Source organism: Phyllostomus hastatus, unplaced genomic scaffold, assembly GCF_019186645.2.
Source record: "Phyllostomus hastatus isolate PE091 unplaced genomic scaffold, TTU_PhHast_1.1 phas_scaffold_93, whole genome shotgun sequence".
Taxonomy (NCBI): domain Eukaryota; kingdom Metazoa; phylum Chordata; class Mammalia; order Chiroptera; family Phyllostomidae; genus Phyllostomus; species Phyllostomus hastatus.
In genome coordinates this window covers 35,549,339-35,575,658 of record NW_025334042.1, presented here as the reverse complement: position 1 = coordinate 35,575,658, position 26,320 = coordinate 35,549,339, and the positions used below count along the sequence as shown (strand labels likewise).

At 36.6% G+C, this 26,320-nt stretch overlaps 1 protein-coding gene across 1 annotated transcript in view; it reads right to left on the bottom strand.

Moving 5' to 3' along the window:
• ITPR2 (inositol 1,4,5-trisphosphate receptor type 2) overlaps positions 1-26,320 on the bottom strand; it is a 436,558-nt gene that overhangs the window by 113,635 nt on the left and 296,603 nt on the right. Inside the window, exons 43-45 of the mRNA XM_045828972.1 lie at positions 24,160-24,270; positions 20,467-20,562; positions 18,828-18,950 (exon numbers count right to left, since the gene is read on the bottom strand). Coding sequence (XP_045684928.1) covers positions 18,828-18,950; positions 20,467-20,562; positions 24,160-24,270 — 330 coding nt within the window. The remainder of the gene's footprint in view (positions 1-18,827; positions 18,951-20,466; positions 20,563-24,159; positions 24,271-26,320) is intronic.

Sequence of the window (26,320 nt, the reverse complement as noted above, 5' to 3'; positions counted from 1 at the left end):
AAGGAGGAAGTTGGTAGTAACAGTGAGAAGACTGGGCTAATCTGGAAGACTTCCAGTGCATAGAACTGATGGACATGCTGTCCAGGCTGGGGGCGAGGGCGTTGGGATGAATGCCAGCTTCCTAGTTTGAGAACTGGTTAGAGCATCATACCACTCATTGAGAAAGGGAGCTCACAGTAATTCCAGGAAGAGGCATACGATCATTTCAAGACTAAGTTTCACTATGCCACAGTAAACTCAAATTCCAACACACAGGAAAGGAGAAACTCAGGGCTCTTGAGAGAAGTTGGGAAGGGGCTGGCTGCCTATCACCACCTGTACTCAAAGCACTGATCTTTTCATGATACGTGTGTTTAATTAGTTTTTTTCTATAAAATAAACAATACATTCTCCATTCTCACCAATAACTTTATTGATTTAGATATTTTGAGTTTGTCAGCTATCTCCCATGTGGTATAACACTGATTGTTCTCAATTAACATCTCAATTTGATCGCTGTCAACTTCTACTGGTCTACTCAACCGTGGAGCACCGTCCAGTGAGAAATCTCCAGCATGAAACTTCACAAACCACTTTTTACACATTTGATCAGTCACAGCACCTTCTCCATCCACTGCACAAATGTTTTTTTGTTTCAGTTGTGTTTTTACCTTTCTTGAAATAATAAAGCATAACATGCCAAAAATGTTGTGTATTATCTTCCATCTTCAATATTGAAATGGCTAAACAAAAATTCACCAATTTTCATAAGCTTTTTTTAAAAAAAAATGCCCACTGATATGACAGCTGTCACAATACAATCTAACAAAATTCTTTCAAATGAAGTTAAAGACAACTAAGTGCTACTAGGGCGATCATCTTACCGAAAAAAAAAACAAATGAACTATTTGGCCAACGCAATACTTTGGAAAACTTTTGCCTTAGTCTGTGACAGTGTCGAACATGTGGGAATGATCAACTTAAAAACAACTTAAATATGAGGCACTTCAAGAATCTGTAATATAATCCATAAAACAGGGGGTGATATAGGAGAATAATTTCAAGTCAAACTTGCCCAGAGAAATTGTTTTCTGTTAAAAATGTATAGACACGTGTTCATTTACTCCTTTTGGAGTTCATCTGGGGGCCCTCCTGTAGCATCCATTTAGGATCTGAGCTCCAAGGCTGTCTGAATCTGAGCCCTGCCCCACAGTAATGAGCTTCAGGAGAGTTGATGTGCCTCCGCTTCCTGCTTTTGTCTCAGCCATCTGAGCAGGAAGGCTTCACTGCAGCTCCCAAACCCAACGACATTTAATTAGCACCGTTGCTGTGATCCCACAGCATGCCCTACCAGATGAGAACCACAAAGCATCATGCAGAGTGGGTACAAGCTAAAACAAATCTCCTGTCTGGCAGATAATGATCTGCTTTTGCGAACTGGAGCCTGTGAGTATTTCCTATCAGCCCTTTACAGGTACTGCTTTTAGGTAATACTGCTGTGTTAAGAGGAAAGCAAATATAAACACGAGGAACCTTAAGAAACTTTGGAGGACAGACATTTTAAACAACACACACACACACACCACTTCTTTTGGAGATCACCTGCAGTGGACTACAAGTAGAGTTGCTCAGAAAGATAGCAGGACCATGTGAGTTGTAATGTCACCAGCACATTCTCCCTCCCTTCTACATTTTATAACTGGTATTTCACTTTCATTCTGCTTCAGATCGGGATCAGAAGGGGAAACTTTGGCTGCTTTGAATCACTGCTTCTGACTATGATGTGCATTTTGGAATGTACCTCCTGTGCAGGCCGTAATCCCACAGCCTCCTCTGCTCATTGCTGTCCATTTTGGGTCCCATCATTCCGTGAAGATTGCTCTTGGTAAGACCATTGATAACCTGCTACATGCCAAATCGTGGGGTCTGGTTTATGCTGCACCTTGTGTATTCAGTTCTTTGGGGCCACTGGTCTCGCTCTTCTTCAAGAGTCTCCTAGCTCACCTTCAAGTCCCATTCCCTCAGACCTCGCATTCTCAACCAGTCTCTGTAGGGTTTTCTTCCTCCTCCCTTCCTTTAAGCTGTCAGTTTGGTTATAACACGTGTTAGGTACTATGCACCCAAAACAAGTCACTTATTAAAATATTTTTGCAAGTATTGTGAAAAGTATTTATGCCTTGAGCATAACACTATTTTTTGTGATGACTGTCACAAACATTTTGCAAAGGCAACTATTGAAGATTCTGATTAATTGATGTTAAAAACATTTTTGGTTGTATTCTTCTTAGCAATATCCATGTTTCCATTATTTGCAAAGAAAAAAATCCATTCTTTATGCTTTTATATTTCTTTGTTTAATAACTTCTACATATTGTAACTGAAAATAAATAAAAATCCTGTATTTTATTATATAAATATAATAGATGCAAATTTGCAGGGATTTTTTTTTTGTCATTTCAGCACATATTAGTAATGAATGTATTTCTTGGATACACACTACCTATGCTGTTATTTTTTTTTTTTTTACTGTGACCTCTGCAGGCTTAAAGGTGGTATTACTAAGGGTTCCATTCCTGATCTTTTACTCTTCTCATTCCAGTTCTTTCCCTGGGTAACCTTATCTATATCCACGATTTCTAAGAGCATCAATATATTTTCGCCTCTGTATAGCAATGTTCCAAGCCTATCTCTCTTTCCTCAGAACTAAGTATATCTAATAAACTGCATGTTGTACACTTCCAACCCAAGGTCCTATAAATTCCTCAAACACCAAAGGTCTAGAACCAAGCTTCTTCTCTCCTCATTCCACCTCTATGCCTTCTCTAACTCCAGGCTTGTGAAATGTGGCAACATCTACCCGCCCACCAGCTCCATACCTGGGAGTTATCCGAGACTCTCCCATCATCCCCACTCTCCTCCTGCCATTCCCAGCCATTAACTCAGCTAGATGAAGTTATTGGCCTTTAGAAAAGGGTGGTGGAAAGGGCTTCTAATCATTCCTGGATAAAGGCCAAAATCCTTATCAAGAACTGCATGCCCTCTTGATCTGACCCTGCCTACCTCCTCAACCTCATCTCTGACCCTCCCTCTCCTTCCTTGTGCCCAGACACTCTGGCCCCCTTTTCTTGTTTGGGTATTAGAAACTTTACATATAAAGCAATACAGGCTCCAGATTCTCATAACACCTCACGGAGCCAATGAATACAAGTGCAGGGCAGAGAGGGTTATGGTTTTTAATCAGTAGTTTTGGTATGAGCTATTTTTAAAAAAGAGATTTTCCTATTGATAAATAGCAGGGATTAATTCCTTTAATTTCTGAGAAGTAGGGGTTCAAGATATGAAAATGAGGTAATAATCAGATTACCTTGATAGCACGAAAGTGGGAAGCACAAAAGGAGAAGAGGTTATATGTAGGTCAGGTGATCAGACTGTTAGACAATTAGAGAAGGAAGTTAAGGAGGGCAAAAGTCGGAAGCAGCTTTTTTTGAAACTGTGGCTGATGGACAACTTGAATAAAAATATCCAGGCTAGATAGTAAAAAGCATTTAGGGGCTCTGCCCCAGACTTACTCAGAGTCCCTGGGGATGAGGTCCAGGAATTTGAAGCACACTACAGTTTGAGAACTCTGTTTGACCCCAGCTTGGACACACAGGGTTTCCGAAGCTGTGTATCAGATGTAAGGACACTGTTCCCCCCCACCCCCCGCTGTTTCCTTAGTTTGCCTTCTGACCTAGATCCTTACACCCGTCTCATCCAATTGCTTCTGCCTTCATGTTCTCCTATTCTGCTTCTGTTCTACTCAATTCACTTGTACTCCTGTTTTATATTTGATTCATTCATACTCTCAGAAAAATGAGCATGTGCCTGCCCTGTCAGTTGGTTACTCAATTCTCATTTTTGTTCAGGCTTCCACTTTTCACAGAGTACTAAAATCACATAAATGCAGCAATGGAAAGAAAGTACTTCTAATGTGTTCTCTTTAACCAGGCAAAAACTTTACATGTATGTCTGTGTGTATGTTACACTTACATGCAAAGCAAACCGAGCATTATGAATAGAAACATGAAAAATATTTTAAAATAAATGACTTATCAATTCTTACTCAAAGGGATATTTCAAATGTGGGAAATTATGACTGTGAAGATTGTAAAAGCCATCGAAAACATGGTTTGGCGACCTATGGTGCCTGGTGGGTCAAATCTAGCTGGCCGCCTGTTTTTCTCTGTTTTTTTATTTTTTAAGTAAAGTTTCATTCTAATACAGCCATGCTCATTTGTTTAGGTATTGTCCAGGGGAAGGGGGTTGCACTAGAATGATAAATTAAATATTTGACACAAAGACAATATAACCAGAAAAGCCTAAAATATTTACTATGCAGCCTTTTGTAAAAAGTTTGCAAACCCCTTATAAAACAGTAACACGACTTCACAAATTGTTTGCACATTACATGTGACAAAATGTTAGATAAATAGATAGATAGATGATACAAAGATAATATACATATATAAACTTCTATAAAATATCTTTTGAACCAATAAGGTTATATCCCCAAAATAGATATTATTCCATTGATAATGTAAGTCCTGCAAGGGACTTTCCAGAACTTTCCCCTACTATACAATTTCACATAACTACTTGGTTGTGATGTAGAAGAAGGACTTCTTTGGCCTGGCCAAGGATAACTACTTCCTTTTCTGAAGCTTGACCTTTTAGTTCAGCAGTTTATTTTCCAGCATTATTTTGTTAACAATGGTCTGCCACTTTCCGGTGCCTCTGCTCTAAGTAATTCTGAAACTCAAAATATACCCACGGCCACAAAACAAAAGCTGAGCAAGCTCCTTGTGCGGCTTGTAAGGCTTACATACCTCCAGGAGTCGCTCAGCTATTACATCAGAAAAATGTTATTTTCATACACCATCTTCATATTCTACCACTGAATCTACTGTCTAAGGTTATTAGTTGGATTTCTTCATCCAGCCATCTTATCCTATCTCATATTTCTACCAGGTATCTTCAGGAGAAAGAGTTAACTTTTCTTCATTTATATTTGAGCTGGAAAAACAAGTAAATCCATAAACAGGGTCAGATACCCGGAAGCACACACTCACTCACAAACACATACATCCAGAATATTACTTAGGGCTTTGACATAAGTGTTTTCATATTGGTTTATGTGTTTACTAATTATAGTTCCTCATGGGTTTGTTTTTAATTGATTTATCTTTAAATACTTGCTGGATAACGCTAGGGTATAAATTAGGGCATGATTACGAGCACAATCATTAAAAGATCTTTTTAGGACTTGTAATAATGCTTTTGAGTTGGGGGATATCTTGTAAAGCAGATGTCTGTGCCATTTATTTTTGCATTATTGTGTTTAGCATTCTACAAAATCATTAATGTCTCATTAATTTTTATGGCAACATAAATAAGAACTAAGTACCCTAAGGAACAGTTTAGCAGAAATTTATGCTCTGTCACATTTCAACAAATATTTCAACTGAATTATTATTATTTTTTTGGTACTGAAAGCCCTCCGGCATCTGGTAAGATGTGCCCTCCACTGTGACCTCCCACGTCTGCATCCCACTGCTTTCTCCATCCCTGATGCAAAGCCACAGAGTACCCAACCTCCATACACATGTCATGGTGAATATTACCTCCTCCCCTGCTCATTCCTTCCCTGTGATAGCGAGGCCTTCCTCCCTTTTTGCTGCTTATCTACATCTTATCAATATGTAAGACCCATCTAAAATGTTGGTACCTTCTCAAAGCCCTTTACAGTAATGCCAACCAATATTAACCTATTTCCTTCCTAGTTATCTGTAGCACTTATAACTGTAATAGTCACTCATTTATTCACCAATCAATCAAGAGCATTTACTTTATCAAACACAGCAGTGTATACTAGGCAGCACATTCGTGAATAAAACATTACTCCTGCCTTCACTGAATTTGGAGTCTAGTGGAGGAAGCAAACTAACAAATAGGCCACAGCACTTCAGTGATAGACATTCCAGGACCAGAGTGAACACAGTGTGTGATGAGAAAACACAGGGGAGGATTAACTCAGCAGCGGGTTGGAGTGATGACGAGGAGCTCAGGTGTCAAGAGTCAGAGAGTCTGGGTTTGTATCTAAGTTGGAAAGACTGTGGGAGAATCAAGAGTTCCATTAAGGATAAAGTGTGAGATGCCTAAAATGACATTCAAATACAGATCTTAAACAAGCAGTTGGATGTACCAGTCTGGTGTTCAGAATAGAGGCCCATGCTAAAGATATAAATTTGGGATTTATCGTGGTACAGCTGGTGTTTAAAGTCATGTGACTGAATGAGATCATCTAGGGAGTGAATGTCAGCTGAGAAGAGAAGAGATCCATGGAATGAGTCCTAGAACACACAGATCAGAACACTTCTAGGGGAAGCAGAGAAGGACTAGGAACTAGTGAGGAAAACTGAGAAGGAGGTGCTGGAAAGGAAGCACAAAGACCAGGAAATTGTGCTGCAGGAAAGTGAAGTCAAGAAATTACTTCAAGAAGAAGAGAATGACCAACTCTGTGAAAGGTTAGTGACAAATGAAATAAGATGAGGAATGAGAACAGATCACTAGATTTAGCAAGGTGGTGGTCACCGGTGACCTCACCATGAGCTGTTTTGGTGTCAGTAAGGATGAAATCCTGGCAGAGAGGCGGGGATAGATTTAAGAGAGAACAGAAAGAGAAGAATTGAGATAGCAATTGCATATAATATTTTGATCATTTTTGCTATGGAAGGAAAGAGAGTTATGAACCAGTGGGCTAGGGGGTTTGGGAGAAGCAAATTTGCCTGCTTAAATGCTAAGTGAATAATCAAATGACGGAGTACAGAGGAGAAACAAAGTCTCTCTTCCTGCCTGTCTCTGCCACATGCTCACCTTCCCATGTACACTCCCAGTGGAGATCCCAGAGGACCCCAGACACACATCTTCCACAGGACTTGCCACACTGCAATTGTTTTTATGTCTCCATGTAATAAACAGTACATTCCATGATGGTAAAGACTATATCTCATTTTTATGCCCCATGCAATCCCCCTCCATTGCAAAATTGATGTCTGTAGAACACCTGCTCCTGGAAGAAATGTGCAACATTGTTGCAAGGAGGGAGACAACCCCACGAGAAGGTACGCTCATGGAGGAGAGGGATTTCTGTCTGTCTGCTCATCACTTTACCCTGTCATTGAGAACACCACCTGGTCATCATGGGTGGTCAATAAACATGCATCAAATAAAGAATTAGTGAAGAAGAGGAAGGTCATGGAAGTAATTCTGATGAGGCTTAATGTTTATGGTGCACTTACCATGCACCAGATTCTGTGCAGATGGTGGACGCATGTGCAGAATGTTTGTGTAGAAAATTGCCAACCCACCTAGTATGTTAAGATTTAAATGGAAAATCCGTTTACCTTTTCTTACTACAGAGAATACGTGGAGGATCCAGTTGTTGTTTGTTGTGAATATTTGGGCTGAGATAGGCATTTTTTATTACTAAATTGTATTAGTGAAGAAGGCCTGCTTATCTAAACCTCCATAACACCACCAATGATTAATTTTCCTACACGAGGGTTCTTCAATAACTTCCTCTTAGAATTAATAGGAATTTTGTACTTCACTAATAGTTGGTATTAGGTTTTTTGTTTTTGTTTTGTTTTGCTTTTGCATCACATATGAATCTTGTAACTTTCCTGTTTTTGTTTTTGTTTTTTTTGCCTTGGCTACCAAGAAATACAGAATTAATGCTCAAAGCAAAATTAGTTAATAATCATGTATTTTATTAGTTAATAATCATATATTTTATTACCTCAAACTGCTTTGTGATAGCAACATAGCAAAACATCTTTGGGGATGGGGAAAATAGCCAATTCTGGTTTTCTTTTTTCCTTTTTTTTGGAAAGAAACTTGCTTTTTTGTTAAGTTTTCAGTCAAAGTGCCTTTAGTCGCTTATATTTCTGAATATCTGTAGCCAAGACTAGTAACAGGTTTTTCATGTAGTTGGGTAATTAGGAGAAGTGTATTTTCTACAATCTAATAAAATAATCTCCTCATATTTTAAAATGTCTGTTTTCAACTAAGTTCAAATATTGAAAAGTTTATACATTACCTAAGTCCCTTAATGAAGTAAACATATATTTTGATGGTTGTATTGTTCATGTTTATTTATATACATACTGATTATAACTCAGATGTTTTGATCATTTTTTATCCTCAAGGACTACAAAGAGCTATGTGCATTTTTTATCTGGTGTGTTATGCAGAACTGTTCAGAAAACATTGTTCCCCTTGTTGCTCTATGCCCTTGTATAAATTCATTTTAGATACACACCAGGAAAAAGTTGGTCATTATAAATAGTGTAGATGTTAATTGTATTGCCCTTTATTCTTCACTCTTGGTTACCATGAAACTCAGAGCTACCACCAATAAACAGTAAGAATACTAACCAAGCCCCATAGCATTCTCAGATTCCTTTTCCTTCTCAAGGATTTTGATTTTATATTCTAACAGTCTAATTATACAAGTGCATTTCTTATTCAACATCAAATTCCTTTGATAAGTAGATAAGGTATAAATACATAACTATCCAGTAGCTCATTAGTTACTCTGTCACATTATCTAAAACAGAGTCTAATCCAGTAAAAGAGCCACCATGGTCCAGTTACTCTCTGGTGTCCATATAAGTTTCTGTAAGTTTGCTCTGCAAACATAGCTCATGAATTCCCATCATATTTTCCTAGATGAGAAAGACAAAGTCAGAGAAGTTGAGTGACATAATCAGCTGATGCAGAAAATGTGGGGTGCAGGGGTAAACAACAGCTAAGCTGTTTGTACATCATTCTGGCCAACAGACTACTGAGCTACATGTGCCTCTGTGAGTTTCAAAACCCAGCTGTGTTTTCTACTTTCTGCATTACAAGCAGTAATAAAGATGGAGTAATTGTAAGTTAGTTAAAACCCTTCAAGATATTAAAGATGGAAGTTATGTATACCAATTACAAACCCATCCTGTTTCTAAAGGAAATGAGGCAATGCTGATTACTACGTATTAGATATGAAAATCAAAGCTGTGGAGAGGTTAAGTAGCGTTAAGTCTCAAAGGAAAACATTTTCAGTAGTCTGAGTAATAAACACATTTCATATGAGTTTAGCATAAATTAAAATTTAGCTATTTAAAGGAATGTATATGCATCCCTTAAAATGAATGCAGCTTAAGCAAGTACAGCCCTGAGATGAAATTTTTGAGGAAAAAATAAATTAATGAGGACTATCAGGACACCTAGAAAATTCTTTCAGCATGACACAAAGGACCCCAGTCCTTGCAACACAATGGCTAGTCCTACCATACTCTCTTCTGAAAGGCTTTCATCGAGGGCAGTGTAACACCCCAAGGATCTAAAATATGCTAGGACATGCAACATACTTTCCTGCCTAGAAAAATATATATGTAGAAACAGCCCTGCCTAATATCTCTAGCTCTCCTAACAGACTTTGAATTTAATGGATACAGTCAAGTCAGAGCAGACATAAGGAGCCAGAGGCATGGCCAAGGTCTTCTATGTTGCTAGAATTCAGATTGATGCTCTAATAATTATATCACTCAGAAATAAATATAAATCTACCAAGCATGAAATGTTAGGCAGAAAAATAATTGCTTCCACTAAACTTGGCATCAAAATCGTTGTACCAAACTAACAACTGGAGAGTCCAGTTTCAATTCATTTCTTAGATTGCATTTTTATTGCTCCCATTAACTGTGGTTTTGATAGATCATATAGATGGCAGTAATCCAAAGATTCCTTGCTGCTTGGTGAAAGACACATCAATGCCTACTAGAGGAGTTAAACTGTTGTACCTAAGCATTGTTCCTATGATATTTTTCTTTGTAGTAAGTTTCCTTTAAAAAACAAATAAGGCCTCATAGGGGCCTAAATGTTGTGAATCTACTACGAATTAAGTAGCCAAGACAAACATACATGAAGCAAAGAACAATTCTATGATGATATCGAGCATAAGCTAGTGTGAAAGTATATATAAAGTTTGGGTAAAGATAACATCCAAATTCCAAACCAAGATCAGATCATTGTTGGTTCACCTAGGAAAAGGAGTAAGTAGGTCTCAATTTGGATCTCAGAGCAACTAAGATAATACTAAAATGAGTGCTAAGAACAGGAGGAGATATTTTATTAGTTCAGAGGAGTGGTAGCATCATGAGCAAATAATAAAAGTGGCTGGCATAAGGAAAGATGTTACAGAGACCTATCTATGTGGTTTGCTGACATAACTGGCAAAGAGTGACCTACAAGAATTAAAAGAAGAGTGCACAGTTGAACAATATCCTTGACTGCTAGAATGCTAACATCAGTTTTGTAGGATTCTATTAATCTTACATAGTACCTGTATTACATAAAAAGATTATCAGTATACATGAGTTTTTGCAAGAAATTATTCCCGCATATACTTCCTGAGTATCTACTATATACTAAGTATGTTCTTGGCACAGGAACAGGGCAAAAATTATGTCTGAGCATAAGGAATTTATACCCCAGTGGGAAAAATATCATTAACTTTGATGATGATAAGGATGATGATAACAGCAAAATATTTTTACTCAGTTTTTTACTATAACATAAATTATAAAATACTACAGTTTTAGAGTATGTCCTGTCCTAGTCATTCATTCATTCATTCATTCATTCATTTATACATTTTTTATTGAACATTTGTTAAATGCCACAATCACAGGCATTATCAAAGATTTGGACTAAATTCAAATTAACTGTAATTTGTTTTATATAAAGACATCAGTAGATACCAAAACGTGTCTACCTATATACCCAAAAGAAGTTCCTTGCTCTGAAATACCTGTGATGCATCTTTGTAGAAGTTGCTGCCTCTGCCTAGAATGTCCTCCCTATCCTTCTGTCCTGCCTGATTCAGTCCAAGTGTTACCTCTCCCATGAGTCCTCTCCTGACTCCCAAGGGAAGCATATTTTGTGCATTCCTCCATTTTCACTAAAGCACATTAAATTATAATGATTTATCTCTTTCTCCCCCTGCACACATGCTTAACTGCGAGTTTCTTGATGGCATCTTTACTCATCTTTCCAACTTGGCAACTGAAACAATGCTTTACATGAGGAGCTTAATAAATGTTCTTGAATGACCGTCTTATAATAAATAAGTCTTAGGTACATTCCATGTATTTAATATAATATTCAAGTGCTAATAGCTGGTTAAGGGTCCAGCTATACAGGTCTCATGTTCCTCCAAACATACCAGGCTCATTGCTGCTTTCCAGCTACTCCCAGGGATGCTCCTCCCTTAACTTCCTATTTCATACTGCTGGTTGTTCCTCTCTCACTTACAAATAGCTTCAATTTCACCTTTTCGGAGAAAGCCTCCGATCACCCAATCTACAATGGCACCTCGTTACTGTGTCCCCTCACATCTCATTCTCACTTGCTGCATAGCTGGGTTCACTATCTGCTATTTCCGGTTTGTCTACTCTTTATGACACCTGGGCAGAATGTAAATTCCCTGAGTGCTGGTCTCTTGCTGGCCTTCTTCAGTGAGTATTTCTGGTATCTAACATAGTGTATGGGATCTAACAAGCACTCAAAAATCCATTCAACTGAGTGATGAATAAATGAGAAATTTGTATCCTTCAGTCCACAAGTGGCAAACTCTGGCTCCTGCGCTGCATCCCACTTGCTGGTGAGTTTTGTTTGGACTACTCAGTGTTTTGTTTTGTTTTAATTTGAATGAGTTGTTAACTTTTAAAAATTAAGAGATTTCACATGTTTCAAAAACTTCAAAATTCAGGCTTCTTTTGAAGTAGTAGAAAAATGGAAGTCCAGGGCCTGCAATCCCATTCGGAAAGTCAGCAGAGGGGAGCAATGGTGGTGCTTTGGAAGACTATCACCTGATAGCCTCAGTCACACCTGTCCCCAAATCACTCATTCACATGCCCTGACTGGCCCTGAAGGTGGTTTAATTTAAGTTCCGGTCTCTTCCCCTAATGGTCCCTCTGTGACCCATGCTCTACACCACACCCACTGAGCTCCTCTAAACCCGCCCTCACAGAGTGCCGCTGTTCCCGAGTCTGGGGCTTTGTCTTTAGAGATGAGTTAGCATCAGAACTTACTTTTTGATTATTTCTGAATGATAACATGAAAAAATTACATAATTGACTACAAACCTGAATTCCTCACACATTAGAAGACAATTTATGTGAGTGTTTAACAGATCTCACGGTTATGAAAGAAAACTAGCATTAAAATATTTAAAAAGCAAATGAATCAGGGAGAAGCAGATATAATGATGATGACTAAGGTTTGTTAACCTTAATTAAAATTCACCAGGAAAAAAATGAACCCCAACAGTATAGATAAACACATTTTTAAGTAATTTACAGGAGAAACAGGAATAAACAAATAACATATTAAAAGACAGTCTACTTTATTAGTAATCTAAAATATGTGACTTAAAATGAGATCTGATTTAATCTATAATTCATTAATTCATTCAACAAACATTTGTTGAGGGGCTACTATGGTCCAAACACTATTAGCTTGGCAAAGTTTTTTTTTATGGTAATAATTTTAGAATTCACTAAAATGAGTATATCACACACTGTGAAAAACAATTTTATAATATGCACTAATAACCATAAAATAGTTACTACTCTGCAACCTAGTAATTAAACTTCTTGGAATTCACCCTAGGAAAAGAATCTGTGTAGCAGGCAAAGATTAATATGATGAGGATATTAATCACAGCATGATTTATAATATCAAAAACATTAGAAAACTAAATGCCTAACAATAAGGAGTAATTCAATAAATTATGGTACATTCAAACAAGGAACAATTATGCAGACATTAAAATTACATTTTCAAAGACCATTTAGTGACATGGGGAAATGCTTGAAAAGAATTTTCAAGCCTGTATTTTAAAAATAATTTCATGTAGCTAATTTATTTTTTATTTTAATATATGTTATTGATTATGCTATTACAGTTGTCCCATATTTTTCTCCCCTTTGTTCCCCTCTGCCCTGTACCTCCCTCCTACCATCATTCCTGCAACTTAATTCATATGCATGGGTCATACATATAAGTTCTTTGGCTTCTCCATTTCCCATATTATTCTTAACCTACCCCTATCTATTTTGTACCTAACATTTATGCTTATTCCCTGCACCTTTCCCCAATTCTCCCTCCTCCTCCTCCCTGCTGATAACCTTCCATGTGATCTCCATTTCTGTGAATCTGTTCCTGTTCTAGCTGTTTGCTTAGTTTGTTTTTGTTTTTGTTTTGTTTTTTTAGGTTCCAAATGAAAGAACAGATCAAAGCTCCAGAAAAAAATACAACTAAGTGATGAAGAGATAGCCAACATATCAGATGCAGAGTTCAAAACACTGATAATCAGGATGCTCACAAAAATGGTTGAGTATGGTCACAAAATAGAGGAAAAAGGAAAGACTATGAAAAGTGAAATAAAGGAAAATGTATAGGGAACCAACAGTGAAGGGAAGGAAACCAGGATTCAAATCAACAGTTTGTAGCAGAAGGAAGAAATAAACAGTCAACCAGAACAAAATGAAAAAACAAGAATTCAAAAACATGAGGAGAAGCTTAGGAACCTCCAGGACAACTTTAAACATTTCAACATCCAAATCATAGAAGTCCAGAAGGAGAAGAGGAAGAGCAAGAAATTGAAACTTTATTTGAAAACATAATGAAGGAGAACTTCCCTAATCTGGCAAAGGAAATAGACTTTTATATAGCCAATTTAAAGTGATCCATTCTTTCTTGCCTTATGAGCAGGAGGTATTTTTGCTTTCTAATGGCTTGCTATCTAATGCTTCTTTCTCTATATACTTCTTAATTCTAGTACAATAGGTATTAAAACAGGGGATATCACATATTCATAGCAGCATTATTCACAATAGCCAAGATATGAAATAATCTAACTGTCCATCAGTGGATGAATGGATAAAGATATGAGATTAGATATAGATATAGATATATATCTATATAGATACAGATATAGATGGAAAAAGACATGCAGGTTATGATTATTACAATAGCTTTATTAACTCTGTGTTTAGTGTACTCACAACTGTAAACCTACTTTTGCCATACCATGTTTGTGTGTGTGTGTACATTGGAATCTTACTCAGCCATGAGCAAGAAGGAAATCCTGCTGTTTCTAACAACTTGGAGGAACCTTGAGGGCATTATGTTAAGTGCAATAAATCAGACAGAGAAAGAAAAATACTGCATAATACAACTTATATGTGAAATCTAAAAGTGTCAAATTCAGAGAAACAAAGGGTAGAGTGATGGTTACCAGGGGTTGGGAGGTGGAAGAAATGGGGAGATATTGGCCGAAGGATCCAAACATCCAGTTATAATCTTTAAAAACTCTGGGGATGTTATGTACAGCCTAGTGATTGTGGCTAATAATAATGTACTGTGCAATTGAATGTTGCCAAGAGAGTACATTTTATATGTTCCCATCACCAATGAGAAATGGTAATTATGCAACTGGATGGAGTTGGTAGCTAATATTACGGTGCTAGTCATTTTGCAATACATAAATGTATAAACTCAACACATCATACACCTTAAACTTACTCAGTGGTACATGTCAATTATATCTTAATAAAGCTCAGGGAGAATTAAATTTGAAATGAAATGGAATAGAATAGAGTACAGTTGAGTAAAAGAGAATAAAATGAAATAAAATAAAATATCTCAAACAGAAAAATAAAAGTTGCTCCATGGGACCAACGAAACAAAGTACTGACAATGTTCTAGATTGTGGGCAGTGACTGCTGTGCAGAAATACAGGAATAAGGAGAAGAAAGAACAGGAAGGAAGCAGAATGTAAAAAGCCGAGACTAGAGCAGCATGTGGAGGACAAAAGGCCCAAAAGGATACACAGCTTCATTTTAAGGAAATTCTCTGTACGACATAATGGTATGGGAACTTGAGAAATTCCCTTCTTAAAGTATTTTTATAGCTTTATGTAGATCAGACAAGACACTTACAAGAAGCATTATTTGTTTCTTGTAACACCAACCACAAGAAGGACCAAAAAGGATGTCACGGTAGGAAAAGCAGAACTACCTCACTACCATAAAAAGAATAACAACAAAAATTGAAAGTCTGAGGGTGCCAAAATAAACTGTCTGTGCAAAAGATGATTATAGTAAAACAAGGAGGAAGCTGAACCTCGGTTTTGGAATGACTGGACTGCGCAAAGGCAGAAACCAATCTGCGTGGTCATCAGCATGCAGGAGCCAAACAACCCCACGGCAGCCCTGAAAACCGTGACACCTGGGCTCGGCCAAGCCCCTGGAGCACAGCTCCACGGCCACTCCGGAGGCAAAGCTTACAACAACCACTGCTTCACACTGGTTTGTGCCTACCAAGTGGAAGCTGTTTGGACAACAGGATCATACAGAACTCAGCAGTGGCGTACGGCCTCTCAAGAAAGGAAATACAGTACCCTGGCCCAGAGAAAGCCAAAGAGGCCACTTGTAGAAAGATCAAAAGAACACAGTGGGTTCTCTTCTAAGAGTGCAAACAATTTTTCATGAAAAACTGGTAGGAGGAGTCACCCCATAAAGAATATACTTATAAAGTAACGAGGTAACAGCTGTCTGTGTCACTGTAAGAAAGTAAGAGACAGTTGCTTACCTCTACACCATTGATTTTCAATCGTTTTCATCTTGTGGCACACATAAACCGATTGCTAAAATACTGTGGCACACCAAAAGTTACATTTTTGCCAGTCTGACAAAAAATGGTATACTTTTGAGTCATTCACACTGCATGGCTATCGTTGTGTTAGCTGTTGTCCTTTTTTACTTCATAGTCTACGGGAAAAGAGGTCAGTGCCCCTAACTAAATGGGCAGGTATTACACGTTTAAAAAATTTTTGCAACACACCAGTGGAAAATCGCTGCTCCACACTGTCAGTTATACACAGTGTTCAATATGTGTTGCTGTGCCTCTTTTCAATGGGTTCCTAGAAGGAACCATATGGACTCCTTTTTCATGTTCACACTCTCACCACGTAATCATGAGCATTAAAGGATTTAGCAATTCAGAATCCCTTTCTTTTATTCAGTCTGATACTCTCCCTCTTCCTGAAGTCCGGCTTTATTTACATATGTCTACATTATACCATCACTGCTTCACAAACTACTGTTTTTTTAACATTTTGGTTTTGGGAAAATTAATAAAATTCCATATATCCATTCAAGCCACTTTCACATCTCTTTATTTCAATTATGTTGCTTTTAACCCTTTGTTCCTTTTTTACTACTGCTGAGTTCCCACTCCTTGGACAATTTCACCATTACCTTTTAATTAATCCGCTCTCTCCCAGCATTCTCACAAACTCAGATCCCTCAAAGTCACTGACTTTTATGCTGTCTTTATTTTTAACTTCTTTCATATTTTCCATCATTACCCTTTGACCGGTAACTAGCTCTTGCATGCATTATTCTCATTCTCCATTATTTTCAACATCTACCTCAGCCTTTTAAAATTTGTATTCTCTGTTATACTTAATCTGCTTTAAACTGAGCTGACCTAACAAAGGCTTTTCTTGACCTTGGCATTTTTATTGTTACTCATATTATACTGGTAATGTAAGATTGTATTTTTAAACATTATCCGTATGAACATGAAGTTATCTGACTCAACTGGTTCCAGCACTGACTTGGCTGGTCTGGTTGTTCATTTCCTTCTTAAAAGCTACATGATCTGGCCTTTTTTATGATGCTGCTCACTCATACACAGCGAATAAACTCTCCAGAGGGAGCAAAACTAGCTTTCAGTCAGGAATACACGGGTGGCCATATTCCCTAATTCCTTCTTCTAAACCGTACTGTTCACTCCTCCACAATGCCACAGCTTCTGAAGGAACTCCTTACCCAACACACACACGGCTATGTCGCCACATCTCTGTATCTGTTATAGTGGCCAGTGCAATTTTAGTATCAGCCTGTGATTCTTTTCTTTCCACTCACGTTCAATCTCTAGTCTTTCCTTTTCTAGCTTGACACAATTCCTGTCACCTTATTTCTCTTTTTCTCTAAAGCTACATCTTTTCTACATCTTAAATCTCCGTGTTCCACTTCCTTCAGCTTGTCCTTCATCTTAGCTCTTAGTTCCTCAATACCTACAATTCCTTTTGGTCTTTCTAGCTATAATCCATCTGCTCTTATCTTTTTACTGTCTTATATATGTATTTTGCTATACTATGAGAGACCTAAAAAGCTTCTCAATCATCCAACTATTACAAAACAACAGCAATTTTTTGTTAGTATCTTTTAGAATTTCATTGTAAAGGTAAATACATAGTAAAGGAAGTAAATTAATTACGTATAAAGCTCATATAAAGGTTAAAAGACAAAAGCAGTAAAAATAATTATGATTACAGAATTGGATATACAAGATAATAATATGTAAAGTGTGATGTGAAAAATATAAATTGTGAGGAGTTAGTAAATGTTGAACTTTACACTGGGATCAAACTTAAGTTGTTAGCAACTTAAAATAGGCTCTTATGAATATGAATTGTTATGTATAAGTTTCATAATAATCATAAAGCAAAACCTATAGTAAATACACAAAAAATAAAGAGAAAGGAATAGGCATGCCACAAGAGAAAGTCATCAAAGTGCAGAGGAAGAGAGCAAGAGAAGAAAGGAATAGAGAGGAACTACAAAAAAAAATCCAGAAAACAATTAATAAAATGCAAAATGCACATTCCTATCAATAATTACCTTAAATGTAAGTGGGCTATATTCTCCAATCAAAAGAGATAGAGTAAATGAATGGATAAAAAACAAAAACAAGGCCATCTATATGTTGCAAACAAAAGATTCATTTCAGATGTAAGGACACAAATAGACTGAAAGTGAAGGGATGCAAAAGAAAACCAAAAGAAAGCTGGAGTAGCACTATTTGTATCAGACAAAATAGACTTTGACACGGGGACTGTAATGAGACCCTGAATAGTGATCTGCCCTCCCTTTGGTTTTGACCATGTGTCCTCTATACATGTTCCTGAAAACCCTTCCCCCTTTTCCCCCCATATGCTCTCCCACCTCCTCTCTGGTTACTGTCCGTCTGTTCTTAATTTCAACGTCTCTAGTTATATTTACGTAGCAGAAATTTTTTAAACCTGCATTAGAAGATAAAATTAGAACTTATGTATTAGAAGTAGATCTTTATGTTAATAGAATTCAATTTAACAAGTAATAGTTATCAAGCACCTGTTTTTATTAAGTTGTTATAAAATGGAAATTGTTCCTTCAAAAGAATTTATGTTAGCCTAATATTTGGTAAAATTCCAATGGAAACCATTGAGAAGCATGCCTCCCTGTAATTCACAGAGTCAGAAGCCCTATACAAGGTTTGTCCTGATTAGACCTAAATGTGCTCCCTACTTTATACTCTCTGTCTTCTCAGTAGCCTCTCACCCTTTCTCCTTAAAGACTTCCATTTGTTGCCAGCGTTTACCTACTCCTTAGGATGTGACACAGGACTCCCTCTTGGACCAGTGGTTTTTGGTGTCAAGTGTGTGTGTGTGTGTGTGTGTCAGCCTTTAGCATAGCCCTGGGGGTAGAGTCAGGCATTCTGGGAGATTTCCCCCCTACTTGGCCCAAGGGTGGGGAGGGTAAGTGCTGAGTAAATGAAGGAACCAGAACTTGAAAATATGATGACAAGCCATGACACAAGACATAATTGATAAGATTAGCAAAATCATATAAAGATATAAAATGTGATACCTGATGGGCCAGAATATAAATATTGTGTCCAACGTCTTTTGGAGAAACACCATCGTCTCCACCCTCATCATTGGCATGATCGCATTCCAATCCTTGGTTATAGGCATTCTTCATCACATCCACCTATCAAAAACACCAACAGGAACAGCCAGGTTTGAAATGCCACAAACAGCATGCCTTTTACATTGTTTATGAAGTAAAATTAAAAGCTGGCATGCTTCCTAAGACCTGAAAAGCATCAAAGAACTCAATGAAAATGGCCTTGGAAACCATCTCTATTTAAATTAACAGGGAAGTATTTTCTTAACAATATTCCCTATTTTCCTTGGAAGACTTTGCTTTCATTTTTGAATGCTGACAGTGCCAAAGTTCCCATGAATTAGGAGACTCTGGAGCCGTAATAAGGAGCCATTATTTATTATTAAAGGTCCACTAGGTAACAGAGATCCATGGTGCTGCACATTCGACTTTGTACTGAGGACCCTGCGGTAGATACAACAGAGTATCTGCCCTCAAGAGGCAAACCCCCCCACGGCAAGGAGGCACTAATTGAGCACAGGGCCAGGGCACTAACTCAGTCAGGAGGTTGAGGGTGGGCATGGAGGAAGTGAATGATGAGATAAATGTGTTGTAGGCCGAGGAAACAGTATTTTCAGGGAGCTATTGTACAGTCTGTTTTTGAATGAATACATAACCCATTACCCCATTTAACCACAAGTATAAATGTATTAATTTTAATTTTATTGTTCAGGAACAGGTATAAATATTGTATAAGTTTTGAGGGGTACAAACATTTTTTATACGCTTTCCTAATATATTCCAATATACAAACTAAAGCAAAGTTTTCTTGCCCCTCTTAGCCCACTGCCATGCAGACACTAGACACTCATTATACATATGTTACATCAAAATGCATCTTATCTTTGTCTTTATTTGCCCTCCCCAACTTCATTCCTTACTATCGGAGAGCAAAAGAATGCCTTCCACAGCATTTCCCCGTAACACCAACAGTGGTGCTCCTAAGCCTAGGATTTAAGCTACCTGGTTTGAAAATGTTCTCGGTACTTTTGAAACCCAATGCTTTCAGGCATGCTGATATTATTTCATGATTTCCATGTGGAAAAAATATAACTTCTACAATAGGAAGGCCCGCTAATGATCTCTGTGGAATCCCCCTTAAGTCTCCAATTTTTCTCTAGAACAAGTGTCTGCAACATTTCACTGATAAGAACAAATTTAAAAGATACTGGTTTTATTTTCATTGTTCAGAAAGAGGTATAAATATAATTTTTGAGACATACAAACATTTTTCATATACCTTCCCCATATATTCCAATACACAAACTAAAGTGAACTTTTCCTGTCAAAAAGAATTCACGGATAGTTTAGTAGAGTGGGGCAATCTGGTTGAGAAAAGTGCGAAGTGTGGATAAAACCAATGAAATCATTAAAGACCCACATTACACCGGCCTTTGCCGCCATGGGGTCTTCTGAGGTATTTGTAGTGTGTCATTACGCCTTGATAGAGCAGCGGAAGAGCACTTGTTGGTAGAGCACTAGACATCTCCCTGACATGCATACTACAGAATTATCCCTTTCAGTTGTACTTTAGTAACCCGGCTTTCGAAAGTTTTCTTACCAGTTCCCTGGGCCTCATGTTAAAGAGAATTCTCTCTGCATTCTCGCTGTCATGTCTGCTTTCCATAATGGCCAGCAAAAGCTTGGAGGCATTGTTCTAGAGAAACAGATTGAGTTAATGCACAAGAACAATCTATTTCATGGGTTAACAATCCCCTGCATTTCTTTTAATTGAGATTACCAAGACCATTTTTTTAATCAAACAGAATTTTAAACTGCTAATTTGGTTTGGCTTATTAGCATTTTAAAATAGAATGTTTTACCTTATTGTCAACACAAAATAAAAATAATGAATCATGGGAGATAAGTTACAAGGGCTATTTTAAATATTGTTGAAAAGGTGTTTTAAAAATAAGATTGAATTTATACATAATGCATTAAAATATAATCATATTTTTCTTCACTATTCCCTAATGGGCATTTCTATGATGACATTTTTAACAAGACAGTAAGCTGATCCAGTATCGGTGATATATTTCACAGAAATGGTAAATAATTTAAGGAGTTTAGCATACTGTGTTTAATATGAAACATTAATACATATTATCAAATCAAAATTCTAAATTTGTGCAGTAATTACTGAAAATTTATAAAATTCTAAATTCATGAGTTAGAAATAAAATGTAAATTTATTGATATCTAGTCCCACAATATGACAGTATATATGCTACATGTTTATAATCTGGGTTGCACAAGAAAAATATTTTTTGTTGTTGTCCAATAAGGAATGAAATAGTTTAAGTTGTCTTTGATGTTTTCTAATTTGACTTATAAATATATTATCTCAAACAGTTTACCTATAGATATCAAAAATGTTTCTGATGCAGTTGATTTATAACCCAGAATAGGTGCACAGAATTACAGGAAGTCTTGCCACACAAAGCACAATATTCTCATCATTTAGAAAGAGGTTTCTTTACATTGTTTTCAAGAGCGCTGCCCTAGAATTGCAGCACATTGCACGATGATAAAAAAACTTCCTGAGAGGCATTTCCACAGTGTTTTTGTAGTGGTCAAAAAGTTCAACCTCTACACACAACCTCTCATGGCAGCACAAAAGAAGTACAGTCAAATGGCTTCACACTGCTTCTCAGTGACCCCCAATTAACACCTTCAGGATGAAAACTTAAACTGCATCAGCTGTTTGGTACACAGACATCCTCTACAGAAACTCTGTTAAAGTTTTTCAAATTAATTTGACTGAGTAGTTTTAATACCAAGCTCTATACAGCTGTTTTTTTTTCTTTCAGAAGTACAATCTAAAGATTATCTTTAAATGACTAATGATGATGATGACAATGATGATGAAGATGATGACATGATGATACACCCATGTCATGGGCCTTCCCTGAAAAGATTTTAGTATTTTGTGGCGGAGGTGGCATTAATTTTTTTCTGTTTTATTTTATAATTTTACAGATTTGTGTATTTTTATAATCTAGCATCTTGTCCATACAAATAACATACCTAAAAAATTAGGTTCCAGGATTAGCAGAGAGTTCAAATCCTTAGAGCAATCTGAGCTGACCCTAGAGAATTCAAAACTAAAACCCTGTGGAACAACCCTGGTCTTCTCTGATGAACCTCACCCAGCAGGCCTGATGCATAATACCCTTCAAATACATCCAGTTTCAGAATGCTATTGGCATTATGGTATTTTTTTTTCTAACCAATCTTCTTTTTCATACTATGTTAGAAGAATAAGAAGAGACTTGTAGATGATCTCCTGAAATCTGAATCAATTTGAAAGTAGAAAAGCCTACATACACTGAGAAACCAAAAGCAGATGGCAGTGTTAAGAGAGGGTTTTCTTCTAAAGGAAGCTAGAGTCTTAAAAACAAAACAAAACAAAATGACCTAGTTACAAATTCAGCACTTCATAGTCACAGGTCAGTTATAAAATGTAATTTAAGAAGTATATTTGAAAAATTCATAAAATTGTATACAAATGAGTATAGAGAAGGAAGTATACTTAAAATCATAAATAATTAAACAATTAAATTCAAGGGTAAATTATATAAAACAAGACCTTAACATTTTTAATGTGGTATATCTGTAATGTTACCTAGAATTTATAATCAAAAGCATCCAAGGAAGGCCCCTAAAATTTGCCACTATATATCATTCTGTCTTACAAATATTGTTGTCTTATTGGCCACTATACACAGAGCCTCATAGATTTTTTTTTAAAGAAAAGTACAGATACTTTATTGTTTAGGTAGAAAACCATATTGTAAATATTTCAAATCAAATCCATTCATTTGGTATTTTTTTACATACCTTGATATCTCCATCATATTTTGAAAAGGTATACTTAAATTGTGCTTCATAACATGAATGATATTTTAAATGACCCTTTTTCAAAACAGCATCTTCACTTGAATAGCTGAGAATATCTTTGTCCTCTGAAGTCAAACCCATCATTCAGTTTCTTTACACAAGTCTGGGCTCCTGAGTCATCAGGATGCCTCTACTCTGCTTTAGATTGAGGGAAATCATTCAGTAATTTCGCCCCTTAAGTTATATCGATTAAAAATGAGACTTCAAGGGATAACCTTTAGGCTAATAAAGGACTGGAAAAGCTAAAGGCTAAGGGTTTTAGATGTTGTGTCTTTATGAATTGGCTAGAGATGAATTAAGATGAAAGAAGCATTTTTTCTGGTAACTCAAACTAAGTCATCTGTCACGAGGTCTAGGCTAGCTTCCCAAGCCAAAGCATGATGCTGATGAGAAACGGGATACAAGTTCAGGCCACACCAAGATCAGCTGCGCTTTAATCTGTGTATGGAAGGACCCAGCACTTGTATATATGGCAAAACAGTGGAAAATACAAACTTTGTATTATATTAAAAGAAACACGAGCTTACTATGAGCCATTAGTATAATCCTCACATAAGTAGGACATATGCATTTACCTATATCTATATTTAGGAACAAAATTCTAAAAATATCATTCTTCTTGGCCATAAATTTACTCATACTAAGTGAAACTTAATTATGTTTGCTAAGGTACTGGATACACCTGTCTTAACAAAAACATGTGGTTAACCAATGATTTGATCACCTGTTTAACACTAAATACAATAATGTGGTCTCTAATAATTCACCTCAATTGCACACCATGTAAGCTCTGAGAAATGGAGCTGCTGGGAAGTATGCTCATGGTTTCAGTTAACGTAAGTTCTCAAGAGCAGTGTAAAATGGCTTACGGTATTTGGGAAAAAATTAAGATTCCATTGTGTGAGAAAACAACTTTTAGAAAGAAGAGAACCATAAAACTACAATAAAGTGCAGCCTTCCTTTTCCACATTCTAATTAACTGTGAGTTGTCAAGTGAATTCTGCAGTGAAGATGAGTTTTAAAAATATGGTACAGTGAATGTTCAACACTTCTTGCTCCTCTATATAATGAAAAATATAACATAAAAGCAGAAGAGAAGTAGTGAAACAAAGCAGTTACTTAAAAGAACTTCTAATAAAGTACCCTCCAACTGAACATTACCTCCAAGTTTATTTGACATTTTATCAGAAATTGAGTGTGCACTGTGCTTTTACTAACCCTTTCTGTCAATTCATTTGTTGAAAATAGAGTAACATCTTGGTTTTTACAAAAGCTACTTGGAGATTTGGTGTTAACTCTGAAAGAAAGTTTATAGACAATGTCACTTTCCCACTGAAGAGTGGATTTACTCTACCTTTAGCTGGAGCACCAGGTCCATTCGATATTTACCGAGAGGGTTTATGTCATTTAGAATCAAAGCAATGATGATATCAATCCCATTAGATTCATGAGTAGCAATACATGTCTAGGAAACAAAATGTTTATAAAATAATTCTTCTTTAACATAGGAGCACTAGAAGTCACATGATATAAAATAACAGAATCATCATAGTTTTTTTGACATTTAAAATATAACTAACACTGAGCTTTCATATTAAAACAAAGTTAAGTCAAAGATTTAAGTCTGACTTGTTCTTTTGCACCGAGTCTGACTACTAATTGAGTAGTACAGTATTGACTTCATACGCAGAACACAGAGAGAGAGAGTGTAATGGGTATCTTTTAAAAGGAACCATTTTTAGAGAATTTCAAAGAACACTGGTTAAGTTAAATACTCTTGCAGTCAACAAATTTTTTAGTCCTCACCCAAGGATATGTTTTTATTCATTTTAGAGAGAGAGGAAAGGAGAGACAGAGAAAAATATCAATCAGCTGCCTTCAGTAAGCACCCTGACAGGGATCAAACCTGCAACATTTTGGTGTATGGGATGATGCTCCAACCAACCAAGCCACATAGCCAGGGCCTCAACAAATTCTAATATGCCCTTCGGTAGAGGAGTTTCTTAAATTTAGAATTCTAAGATTTAATTTATCCTGGCTAAGAGAATATTCTCATTTATGAAAGGAGTGTGCCCAAAATATATGCCTGAAGTTTGAAAGTAAACTTTGTCAGTACTGATGCAGCATTTCAATTTAGTTGCTACTTAGTGCTGAACAAGTGGCAAGTGCTGCTAGTGCACATGCTGGGCAGCAAGCAGTACACAGGGACTACAGGCACCTCCTGATGGTTTGGGGACAATCTGTCTATTGTGGTGGCAGATTCCTTAAACTTGAGTGATTTATAGAGGGAAAGTTTATTAAATGTCCTGAGAGATAAATGTCAGAATTTGAAGGTTAGGGTTTATATGAAAGTTAGGAAAATCAAGAATTTGTGGAGCTAATATTATAATATAATATTATATAATATTATATATATAATATAATAATATAATATATATAATATAACATTATATTATATTATGCAGCACCCAGTATTGAGAGGTTTGAAAAATCAATACCCAGGCAACTAAATGAGAAAGAGTAAAATCAAAGTAACCCCAAAATGAATGTTACAGTATTTTTCAGGATGTGCTTATTTCTCCCTTCACACTTCCTTCATAAGGAAACGTACTCCTCCGACACAAAGGAAAGGTGTTTTCCATTCACCTTCTACATGTCCTGAGGTTCTTCTGATCATTACAATATTTGCCAAACTTAGAATCAATTTGCAAATCACCTCTGGAATTTGCTAGAAACCTTCTTTCCTTACACACATTTGCAGAGCATGGGGTTCACATTAAGTATATTATCAGTGTATGTTGGATTCATGTTGTTTTAGTATCAGCTTTTATTTTTAGAGCTTACCTGATTAAGTAAACTACTTTCAAAACTCAATTTCATCCTCTTACGAGATTCAAAGTATGGAACACACAATTTCTATTATGGATATATGTAGTTTTACCAACAACAAAAGCAAATCTCTGAATTTGTGTATTTTTCCTTAACTTTAAATCACCAGTTAGGTTGTGTTGTATCAAAGCCTTACGAGACTGAAATAAAATCCAGGAAAATAAGAGCCAAATCCACAAACATTTCACAGTGTCATATGCAAATTACAAGAGGGGGAAACAGTAACCCCACAACAAATTGTTTATATCAACAGTTGTGTTCTATCCTGTGTACTTATGTTATATATGTATATATTTGTGTGCCTGTGTGTATATACATGTTTATATATAGGCACTATATATTTGTATATAGGTCATATAATTTGCAATATAAAAGCAGATTTATTTTTCATACTTATGTTCTATGTTAAGCACTGATGTTTGGTCTCAAAGACTTCTTGAAAATTAATATCCAGAAATGTTTGTGAATTGACAACTTTTCCTCCCATGCTTGTATGGCCTTTGAATGGAGGTGAACAGTCAATTAATAAAGTCAAGGGTGGCACCCCTCCCTCTCATTCAGGTGTCCTGTCTTCTGCTCCCACAATATGTCCTTGATATCCAACAAAATGGATTCAGAGGCAAACA